The sequence below is a fragment of the Pecten maximus genome, unplaced genomic scaffold, assembly GCF_902652985.1.
Source record: "Pecten maximus unplaced genomic scaffold, xPecMax1.1, whole genome shotgun sequence".
NCBI classification, from domain to species: Eukaryota; Metazoa; Mollusca; class Bivalvia; order Pectinida; family Pectinidae; genus Pecten; species Pecten maximus.
Genome location: NW_022979239.1, coordinates 4405 through 16949, shown reverse-complemented (window position 1 = coordinate 16949; position 12545 = coordinate 4405). Strand labels below are relative to the sequence as shown.

Here is a 12545-nt window from a genome sequence, read left to right as displayed (position 1 = left end):
GCTCTATGAAGGACATATCCCATTAGTGTATGAAAAGAGTTTTCTCTTATACATAGAATGGAGTGTCTGCTCTATACCATGAGAAGGAGCTAATGGAGCTTTCTCTTATACATAGAAGGCAGCTTTCTCTTAAACATAGAAGGCAGCTTTCTTTTATACATAGAAGGGAGTTTTCTCTTAAACATAAAAGGGAGCTTTCTTCTATACATAGAAGGAAGCTTCCTCTTATATGCAGAAGGGTGTTTTCTCTTATACATAGAAGGAAGCTTGCTCTTATACATAGAAGGAAGCTTGCTCTTATACATAGAAGGGAGCTTTCTCTTAAACATAGAAGGGAGTTTTCTTTTATACATAGAAGGGAGCCTTATCTTGAACATAGAAAGGAGTTTGCTCTTATACATAGAAGGTAACTATCTCTTATTCTCTTACATTGTATGTAAGGGAGATAACCATAACAGAAACCTTTAACTTTTTGCATATAAGGTGAGACTTAGCACTTTCAAGAAAGCTGACACAAACAAATAAAGCTTTTAACGTTAGTAAAAAATTATTTCACATGGGAAAACCTGACAGTAATGTATATCTAGACACCACTACAACAAGTTTTACTACGTTTCTAGAGACTTTGTCCTGGAAACCATTTTTGTAGACTTATAGCTGACAAGTCAGATCACTGTGGATACTGTCTGGACATGAATTATACCTCAATATATTAGAGTAGTGGTACAATTAAAATGACAAAAAAAATCAATGTTCATTTACAACACTTTTGTGTTTTTTCCTTTAAAAAAACACACTGTATTAGGTATATATGAACAATGAAGGCCATTTCTGTAACCACACAATTTCAAATATACATGCCATATTTTCAAAAATCATATCACAAGCTTCTCTCCACCCAGAGGGTATATTACAAACTACTCCAATAACTTGTGTGAAATTGCAACATACAGCATAACATTCCTTATTTTCTTACTTTAAAAAAATCAGAAACCTAGTTTCTATTGATTTCTGAGGCAGAAATTGAAATAAAGCGGAAAAGGAAAACAGAAAAACTTGAGAATTGGATGAGTAATGCAGCCAGGTTTGGCACGCATACGGGTCCACAGATGATCGTAATTATACATCGTCTCCAAGATGTGTCATAAACAACGAGATATATCTATATCTGTGAAATATTAATTCATACAAATCATGTTATTACATTCATATTTTCACTTTGGGACTTTACTGTGCCTACAACATAAACATTTTGATGTTTTGCAATGTTCTGTTGTCTAATCTGTAAAACACGCCTGCATGAAACCATCATTTTTCCTCTCTAAAATTTACAACAGTAGCTGCCTGGAACAATAGAGTAAATTTATTTTGACATTAAGAACATATGTATAAATTTTATCTGCTGGCAAAATATTTCCACAACAGGCCTCAATCTAACAAAAGTGCTGTGAATCAAAATACTCTCCTCTAAAGTCATGGGATTGTTATACCATAAATTCTCATTGAAACTGACCCAAAAGTTTGGAGGAGTTATCTTGACAAGATATTGTGGATATAGACAGGTAGATGGACAGACAGATGGACAGACAGATGGGCAGACAGATGGACAGACATATGGACAGACAGATGGGCAGACATATGGACAGACAGATGGGCAGACATATGGACAGAAATATGGACAGAAATATGGACAGACAGATGGACATGTTGATACCAGTATATTATAATAACCCTCCTAACATTGAACAGAGAAATATGTATAACATCATGCTCTTGTAAAATCTCAATGTTTAGATTGGCCACCAGCCCTTCACGTTTCAGTTAAGACTTGCTAAGCTAAATTCTAATACTAGATTATCTCCCCCTAGTTTGAACATTGAAACTGAATCAGACTTATCCTAGAAACCAAAATCACAAAGCTCAGTTTTAATTATACTTTTAATATGGAGCCAGCCTACTCCCTGTTATATGTACAGTTAATCATTATATGTTAAATGAGGAACATTAAATCTTTTGAAAAAATCTGTATATTTATTTGCAAATTACTTGAATTTGGAACTGATATGATGTACATTACATCAACATTTAACTACAATGGAACAGAATTTATATTCCCTGGAGTTTAAAATTCACATATAAGTCTCCGCATCATTTAACGTGAAAATTAATATCTATACAAAATATTACAATTGGCACTAGATAAATGACATCTAAAAATGCAGTGCTGGGGCCATAATTCATGTGTTATTCAAAACTGAAATGGCCTACTTGAGGAAATTAATATAGATTTATATTGCAACCTGAACATTGGTATTGTTGAAAATTGCTCAAAAAATGTGCCTGAGTGTATTTTTAACTGATATTGATCACTGTGAATGTCATAATTTTATTGTATTCACTACGCTGCTATCATAGGAGATAATAACTTTTGAATGATCTGCATACAGAAATCACATGTTTACCCAACAATCAACATGCCAGAAAGGGCAATACAATAATTATTCCAGAAATAAACTAGAAAATGTCTGTAATGTCCCCACTCCCGTGTGAACTTTGCATGAAGTTTGACCAAAATCTGTGAAAGAAGATTTGTTAAAATGTTTAACAATATGTAAAACTGAATCAGGAAAGGCTGGGACATTTAAGGACAACATTACATGCTCCCCCATTTTATGGTGGGGGCATAACAAAAGTTATTACTGGATATGATTTCAGTCAGTCTGAGGGTAATAAATGGCAGCCATTTTATTTTGTCATCAAATTAACACTGCCATTGTCAGTCTTATTATAATCCAGCCACTTGTACATACCAATTATCATTAAAAACAGACAGAAACCTCCATTTGGCAGCCATCTTGAATCAATATTCAGCATTTTTCTACGTTTGAAAATTAGGGCCCTCATATTATCATCCATCCCATGAAGTTTTATTGAGATCCATTTAATAGAACAAAAGTTATAACTGTATATGATTTCAGCCAATCAGAGGTTGTGGTGGCCATCTTGGATCTTTCATCCGTGAAAAAAGAGTAAGGTGCATAAGACATCATAATTATTATGTATTAAGTTTGGTGAGGACACGACGGACATTGGTAAAATTATATGCCTCCCTATTTCATGGCGGGTGCATAAAAATGTCAACTTAATTTATTTTACAACAATTATGAAAAAAGTTACGATATATTAACTTATATCAATTACTCTTGCTCATCTGAAGGGAACTTGCACAAGGTGTCTTACTGTAGAAGGAAACTGGATTACCCAGAGAAAACCCACGCAGTTCAGCTGGTGATCACATACCTTTCCACATCAAATCGAGGAATCGAACCCTTGGCTGCCTGTGAATGGCATATAGCATTAGAATAATGACAAAATAAATAGAATGATCATGACATCAGATAATATATATCATGATCACTATGCAGGATATCACAGTAAACAGATGTTACTGATTTTAATGTAACACTAAAATAAAGCGTTCTGGCCTCCTTTCTTACACTTCCAGTTTCCATTATAATGACAACCATATGCCTTGGCGACAAATTCTATCACGATGGTTTAGGGGGAATTTGATTTGACATTGGGACGGGAATGTTTTAGTCCCTCCATGTAGTACATGGGTGCCTGTAAGTTGTTGCGGTAGTAAAAATCTGACCTTGGTGACCTTTCCCAGGCAGGGAGGATGAACGCCTGGCCTTTGATGTACAAATACTCTAACAAGCTAATTCTTACTGACAGGTGGAAAAATCTTACCCCAGATGGTTTCCATAAAAAATCAATCTAACAAATTAGCATGGGTCGTTAATGCACCCCCAAGTCAGGCATTTTCTATGTGGCTCATCAACTTGTGTCACATGATCTATTAAATCTGTCACATGACTCTGGCGATCTGCTCAACAAAAATACAACCACAGGGGTTTTCAATTAATTCAGGCAAAATCTAGTTGCAAAGACATGACATATACCAGTTTTGTTCATCAAGGGTCAGGTGAAGCGATCCTGCAGGTGCATGCATGCTGTTCAAGTATTACACAATACACATGCAACTACAAGTATCTGTGAAATTGAGGAAATCAAATTTGCGAATATGATTTTTCATCATATTCGGTAAAATCGCATCAAATGAAATGCTGGAATAGAAAGAAATATAATTCTATATAAAAATATTACACATGATAATAAACCATTTTTAAAGTGAGTTTAAAATACACTAGTCTACAGATAATTTATAGATAATTTTACATGGAAAACTTTGTGAAAAAGATACTAAATATCATCTCAGAAAATTTCTACTAAGAAGTTTTGTAATAAAAATAATTACCTTACATTGCTGTTACTAGCTATAGACAGCACCAAAAAAGGGTACAAAAATCTGCATTTTCCAATGCCACCCATGTCATTATTATAGCAATCTCGGGTTAATTACAAACCCTCCATTTACTCAATTTTCAGAGTAGGTTCAAAACAAAGGTCTTGATGTACAAAGCCAAATCAGTTCCTGATCAGGAGTTATCAGAAAGTCATTAAATCAATCAGTTCTGACATTGACATTAGTTCCACTACCTTAGAGTTCACTTTTATCTTGATCAGATAAGGAAGTTTTAGTCATGCACAATATTTTACAGCGATAATTGATTTCACATCCATAATAATCACCTCTGCTGCTTGGAAAATGTGTCTTTTCATGGTTTTGACCTCAATTTATATGGCTGGTGTTGTACATGAAGCAGATTTTACCACATTTGAACCCTGTGACCTTGAAAGTAAGTTAAGGTCATTCATTTCAACAAACTTGGTAGCCCTTCATTCCTGCCTGTTACAGGCCCAATATCAAGTCTTTGGTTTCTTTGTTATTGAAGAGAAATGGTTTAAAGATTTCAGCACATTCAACCCCTGTGACCTTGAAAGTAGGTCAATGTCATTCATAGCAAATTGGTAGATCTTCATCACAGCATCCCTTAGGACAAGTGATCAAACAAGAGAAAAAACAAAACCTAGAAATGTAAACCTGTGTCTAACAATGAATCAAATAAGAGTCGTTTAATTCTAAAAAAATAAGAGTACATTTAAAGTCGATATCTTATCTGTCGTTAGTACTGACTCAGATGTCAGATATTCTGTAGGGAGGTGTTATTAAGCAAAAGACAGTACAGACAAAGATATCTATATAATATTCCTACTTAATACCCATTCCCGACAAGTTAATATCAACCCAGGCACTCCCAACATTTACCATCAACTACACTGAGTGACTCCATCGTGACAAAAGTCAGACATATTTCACAGTCGATCCTAAATTCCGCTGCCTATACTGAGTTTTATTTCTCTCTATGGATGATATTATGTAACAGTAACCTAAATTTTAGGTATCACTGACAAAATATAGTCAAATTACCCACCTTTCTACTGGCAAATGTCACTGGCTTTTACACCTACTTTTATGACCGTTTCTATGGAAACAAAAGTAGCAAATGTAGGAAATGTCTACTTCGATAATTCAATGTATTTAGAAGTCTTCAATAACATCATGAATGACTTTCCCAATGCTCCTTAAGAAGTGATATGCTATCTTCATCACTGCTTGGTGTATTTTTTTCATTTCACAAACACATTCTTAATGCTATATAATCCAAGAACTTGAAATGTGATGAAAAAATATCACTGTAGCTGTGCCATTGAAAAATAGCAATCCTGAATATCACTGGTGCGGATAAATATCTTGTGGATATCATCAGATGTTAAGATGTACAATAATAATTATGTACGGTATATCATTGGTGGCTACAAAACAACACAGTTATTGATGCTGACAACTAATGGCTGCAAGCAAGCTATTTCAGTTTTTTGCCTGTTGTATGATATATGAACTTAAATACAAATATTTCTATTTTAAATAGAGATATTTGTTTATACACAGATATCTCTATTTTTAATTCAGAGATATGTATTTATCTTATAATAAGAGATATCTGTATTTCAAATGGATATCTTTTTTAGATAGACATATCTATATTTTAGATACAGATATCTCAAATCTAAATAAAGATGTTTTTAATTTCAATACAGATATCTATATTTTATAGAAAATAATGATATCTTTATTTTTTAATTCCTAAATACAGACATCTACATGGAAATAGGCATATCTCTATTTCAAATAAATATATCTCTAATCTTTAATTCAATTTCAAATACAGAATATACCTAATTCACTTAATTATATACCTAATTCACTTTAATTATATTCCTAATTCACTTTTATTACAGAACTAATTCATTTTTATTATATAATTAATTCACTTTAATTATATTCCTAATTCACTTATATTATATAACTAATTCACTTATATTATATAACTAATTCACTTTTATTATATAATTAATTCACTTTTATTATATAACTAATTCACATTTATTATTTACCTAATTCACTTTAATTATATTCCTAATTCACTTATATTATATAACTAATTCACTTTTATTATATGATTAATTCACTTTTATTATATAATATATTCACATTTGTTATATACCTAATTCACTTTTAATACATGATTAATTGTCTGTTATCACTATATACCAAATTAACTTTTATCATTAACCTAATTCACCTTTATTATAAACCTTATAAACTTTACCATATACCTATATAACATTCATAATATACATAATAACTTATTAACCCTAGTAGTGCTGAATTGTTTTATTTTGGCTATGTCTGAATGCTGAATTGTTTGGGAAAAAAATCAAAAATTCAAAAAAATTAAAAATGCTTTAAAATGTTTAAAACAAGTTTTACTACATGATTTTGATCATTTACTTTAGTAATATGTTATGGTTTTCTTCAAAATGAGGGCTCATTACCACAAGGAGCATTTTCATTTGTATACATGTACTTGGCCATGAAGAGGATGATTGGTGTACATTATGTACCAGCTGGTTTTTTTCCCAGAACATCTCTTCTTTTTATATTGTTATATATATATATATGTTGTAAACAGTACAATTCCAATAAATAATTATTGATTTTGAGATCGATATGGGAAATGATGTGAATTCGGCTCAGGTGTGAATGGAGATGGAAAATCTTCAGGACTTGAGAAGAATTTGTGTTGATGTCCATTTTATGCCATCTATTACAATATACTGGTACAACAAACTTGGACAAAATTTTTATAAACTATCATGAAGGCTTCAATGATGGCAACTGAAAGAACAATAAATCTGCAATAAACCTTCGGATTTCAAAACGTACCAAAATCCTTACAATACATTCAGAGACAATCAGTTATCTCCTTTGTATTATGACTCGCACCAACATAAAGCATCTATAAAAAAAGATTCAACATTTTCCGAAGCCTAAAGTCTGTAATCATAACAGAGCTTATTACTTCCTTATGCATTCAAGTAGTATTCCATTAGGAGTACTTAGTAATATTGGGATAATTTAAGTTAAGGAAAATGCGTGATTATATTATGTCCCTTTATAAAATACTGATCTGTGGTTTGGTAATGTTTCAGAAGGCTGATATGGATAAAACTGCATTAGAGACATTTTGTAGTACAAACCTGCAGTAAAGGTCATTGTCACACATGATGCAGACCTTCAAAAATGTTTTACGTTCATAAGGACATAATAATAGTACTGATTGTACTTTGCTGTACTGTGTACAGCTGAAGTTTTAAACTGGAAACTCTGTAAACTCACTTACCTGAAAAACTATGCGAGATTCATTCCAATATGCCATACATTCGAACTTGTGAAAAAATGTCAACAATAACAATTAAACTATGTACAGTTTTGGTGAAGTTTAAAAGTCTATTCCTCCAGTGCAGACTTTTGGCGTTTGTATGCCAGCACATATTCAGACTTTGTGTGGAAAAGTTCAAAGCATGGCTCAATGCACAGTGCCACTTGACATTGTTTGCACTGAAATGAAGTTTCTCGCCCAGTTCGTTTCGGCACTGGTTCATCAGGATGAGAACTTCTGAATAACTCTGCTTCAGCAGGTCCACATACAACACATCGGCGCTTAGCATGATCTCTCTTTCCTGATGATGGCAAGTGGCAGATGAAGTGTCTTGCAGTCAGTCTTTGCAGAACTTCTGCGGATGTTCTTTTCCTACCCCTAGGTGAAGCACCAGAAATTTCTGAAGCAGTCACCAGCTGATTCACCAACTCTCTTCGAAACACTCTCTGCAGGACAGGTTGCTGACATCTTGTTTTGTAAATGATGTACGAATTTAGCACAGCAAGGCCAATTACATGAAAAAATACCTTTTTCCACCACTTCAAAGTGTGTCGTTCAAAACTTCCATATGCTACCATCTGGTCACATCGATCAACAGCACCCATATATTTGTTATAACTAAGTATGCAGTCAGGTTTCCTTATTTCAATTCCTTCCTGGTCTCTTTTACCAGAGTCTACCATGACACCTAAATAGATATTTACTGGAACTAACTGACATGTCACAAGATGTGGTAAGTGTAACAAAGTACACCGGTAGCTTGGAAGAATTAATTTTATATAGTCAATAACAGTGTATTAAAGTATCAAATCAACATGTACCACAATAGGAATGGAATTGGAAACGCAAAAATAAGGATATAAAATCATTATAATAAATGTGGCATTAAAACAGTTACTTTGGACAGTTAATTGAATAATATTCAGTACATCTTATTTATAAATACTTTTTTTCAAATATAATGAATTAATGTTTGAAGAATATATGAATGTGATGTCAACTCATCCGAGTAAGTTATAGTGTTCAATGAATGTATCGTACCTTTGTGTATTGTTGTAAGAAGATGTACATCCTTTTTGTCTGCGTACTTGACTGCAACAAGCATGTCATTGTTCATTGTGAACATCTCGCCTCTAATCAGGTTCCGGTTCTTTAGAGCCTGAGGAACACCACGTCTGTTTTTTTCGCAAAGTACCACATGCCAAGGTTCCGTTGAGTTACAAGGAATAGAATAAGTGTGGACTACTGAAGTAGTTATCCATGTATAAATGGTAGCCTTTGTTAAGAAAAGGATCAGCAAGACGCATGATTAGATCATATGTTGCTCCAAACTGACTTGGTGCCATATTCTGTCCTCCATGACCAGTGTATAATTCCATGCGGCTACAATAGCCATTGTCAGAGTCACACAACATGTAAACTTTCAGTCCATATTTAATGGGCTTGTCAGGGCTATAAACTCTAAAATGCAGTTTCCCTCTCCAGGGTATCATCCCTTCATCAATCGCAATGTTCTTGCTTGGATTGTAACACCTCTGAAAGTTAGAAAGGATCTCTTTGTACGGGTCTCCAAGTTTTTGCAAAGGAGAGTAGCCTGGTTGCCCTCTAGGAACTGACGCAGTATTATCTGCCAGGTGAAGTACACTTAGGAGTGATAGGAATCTATCTCTTGACATCACTGACCTGAAAAATGGTGTGTTTATCACAACATCATTGGACCAATAGTCCTGTATATCCATCTGCTGAACAAGGCCCATAGCAATCGTCATTCCGATGAAAGCTTTCATTTCTCCAACTGTTGTGTCTGTCCATTTCCGATACCGAGAGTGACTTGGAAGATCTGTGTGTGTTTGAATGTACGTGGCAGCATATCTATTGGTTTCCTCTACAATCATTTCAAGTATGTTGTCAGTAAAAATACACTCAAAGTAATCCAAATATGATAAGCTACCTTCTTCAGGTACTGGCAAGACTTCCGTGTTGATACCGGCATTACCGGTAAAAGTGAAAGTAGATGGTTCCTTGCTGCCTTCGACCCAATTATTGTCGTGAAATCCCGTTTCTTCCTCGGAAATATCATCAATATCGTTGATGTCAAAACCTTCAAATTCGTCACTATCTTCATCTAAAAATATTTCTTGGTAAATCTGATGATACTCCGGTAATACCTGCGCCAGCTCGCCGGCGTACTGTTGCCCCGCCATATTTGTTTACATTACCGACGAAGGCAGACACACTTGTATAGTATCATTCTGTTATATAAATCCAGCTACGTTATTTCCCAACATCATTAACCAATTAATAAATAAATAAAAATATCGTATGTAGATGTTTTGATCATTTATTAACAAGGACCAAAAGTTTTTCTTCCAAAATAGGACTAATCTACCGGCAAGTAATCTATCGTACACATAAAGTGGTGACGTAACCGTCGATCTTGCGCCTAAAACTCGATCCTCGTTTTCTTGAATATCTCACTAAATTTGGAATATATAATAATTTACACGCATCAGAACGATTAATAATTACCTTTAGATTTGAATCGATTTAGTCTCGCGGCCTGACATCTGTTAATTAATGGAAAATTCAACCAGTAACACGGAACTACTCCGTGCACCTGTCATTGGTTTTCTGCGCACGCTGCACTGAAAACGTTACACATGTTTCCGGTGACGTAACGATCTATAAAATGTCGCGATTTCCGGAAAATCTTCCGATTTGCAGGGATTTTCCGGCCCCTATAGATTATGCCAGTCACTACAACTTGTTTTTCCAGTGTGACCGGAAAGAAAATATACGGGACTATCTAGGTATCACATCCTTTTAAAATATAGATCTCAATATATCATGAAATTTGATTTATTAACCAGGGAATACCGTCCTCATATCCAGAACGCCAAAAGGCGTCGTTAGCAGGACACCAGTAAACCGCCAAAAGGCGTCGTCAGCACGACTAGGGTTAAGTTCCAATATGGCATTTTTTATTTTAATTTTTTTTTTTTTTTTGTCACACCTAAAAAAATAATATCTGAAATATGGTTGCTCAAAAATGAATTTCTGTCACAAGTAAAATCATCGTCACTGTGACAACAAGAAATTTTTGGCTATAGACAAAATGCTGCAGGCAAAGGAAGTTAGCTCTGGGGTAGGATATTGAGCTGAGTCAGAGACGTTGAGAGAGTTCCAACAGGAGAGATAATTCATGGATCAGTGATGTTTATGGTTATAACTGCAATGAGATACACTATTGATGCCCAGCCTGTTACATGTTTCCAGATGGGTCATGGGAGGTCTGGTCTATGTCCAGACAGTCCATGACCAGGGCTATAGTGTCCAGAATTCAGATGATCAAAGACTTGTCAACTTCACAAACATTTTACAAAAAATTCTTAAATTTTACAAATAATAAAATACATAATTCTAAAGATAATATTTTTTTATTTATTTTTTTTTATTATTTTTTTATCTGTTTTGGAAAATGTGCATGTTAGGTAACAAATCATCAAATCAATTATGTTTTAACACCAAAAATGTTTGGCCAATTTAATTAAAGATATTTTTAATTCGAATAAATAAACATTATTATATTTGTACATATTTAATCAAATGTCACTTCCGAATATTTTAAACACTATATCTATTACTACATATTGTTTCCTACAATTTTCTAGATGGATCAGTTAGAAAGTATAAGGATATACCATGACAAGGAGACAATGCAAAAAAAAAACAAAGGGCAAAAACTGTTTCAAAAATTATCAAATCAAAATGCTGCTCAGAAAAGCACAGTAACTGCCAGGCATGTCATGATTATCAAGCACAGCCAGTTTCAAAGACATCGGTCCTAGATTAAAATTCTCTAAAAATACTCTATAGTCAAAATGGCATTCAGGAAATTAAACTCTACATATCAAATTTCAAGAAGATTGGTTAAGACCTGAAAGACAAGTTATCTGATTGAGAAAAATTATGATGGACTGATGTACCAGCAAGAAATGCAATATCATAATGCTCCTATCAAAATTGGATGAGTGGAAACAATGCCTTTGTCAGCAAAAGTGCACCCAGCATGCACCACAGTGAAGTTTCTTTTCTGCAGGTCCAGAGAAAGACTTTTTACCTGCCTGCAATTAATGAGATGCAGTCTACCTCCAGCCTCACCAGAGAGTGCAACCCAAAGGGAATCGGTAATACCTATTGTCACCTGTTTCATTGTTAATTAACTACAGGTGAAACAGGCAAACAGATCTATTTAACAGTATTTCCCTCCTACACTGGATAACACCTTAGTTCATCATAAATATCCTAATGATTTGTTATAATTTACCTAAAAGATTTCTTTGTGTGAAAGTGTTTTGGAAAGGATATAAGTCTGTTAAGGTAGTATATATACCCTTAAGTCTCTGTATTACAAACAAGGTAGTATAACATTATACCCTTAAATCTCCATGTGTAAGGTATTATATACCCTTAAGTCTCCATGTGTTAGGTAGTATATACCCTTAAGTCTCTGTATTACAAACAAGGTAGTATAACATTATACCCTTAAATCTCCATGTGTAAGGTATTATATACCCTTAAGTCTCCATGTGTTAGGTAGTATATACCCTTAAGTCTCTGTATTACAAACAAGGTAGTATAACATTATACCCTTAAATCTCCATGTGTAAGGTATTATATACCCTTAAGTCTCCATGTGTTAGGTAGTATATACCCTTAAGTCTCTGTATTACAAACAAGGTAGTATAACATTATACCCTTAAATCTCCATGTGTAAGGTATTTTATACCCTTA

At 33.9% G+C, this 12545-nt stretch overlaps 2 protein-coding genes across 2 annotated transcripts; both read right to left on the bottom strand.

Moving 5' to 3' along the window:
• Positions 1-7819: 7819 nt before the first annotated feature.
• Positions 7820-8434, bottom strand: LOC117318367 (piggyBac transposable element-derived protein 4-like). Its single transcript, XM_033873371.1, has one exon. The coding sequence runs from the start codon at positions 8432-8434 to the stop codon at positions 7820-7822; it is 615 nt and encodes a 204-aa protein (XP_033729262.1).
• On the bottom strand, positions 8308-10711 carry LOC117318368 (piggyBac transposable element-derived protein 4-like). Its single transcript, XM_033873372.1, has 2 exons — positions 8793-10711; positions 8308-8439 (listed from the first exon to the last, which is right to left on the bottom strand). The coding sequence occupies exon 1, from the start codon at positions 9953-9955 to the stop codon at positions 8969-8971; it is 987 nt and encodes a 328-aa protein (XP_033729263.1). The 5' UTR covers positions 9956-10711; the 3' UTR covers positions 8308-8439; positions 8793-8968.
• Between the last annotated feature and the right edge of the window lie 1834 nt (positions 10712-12545).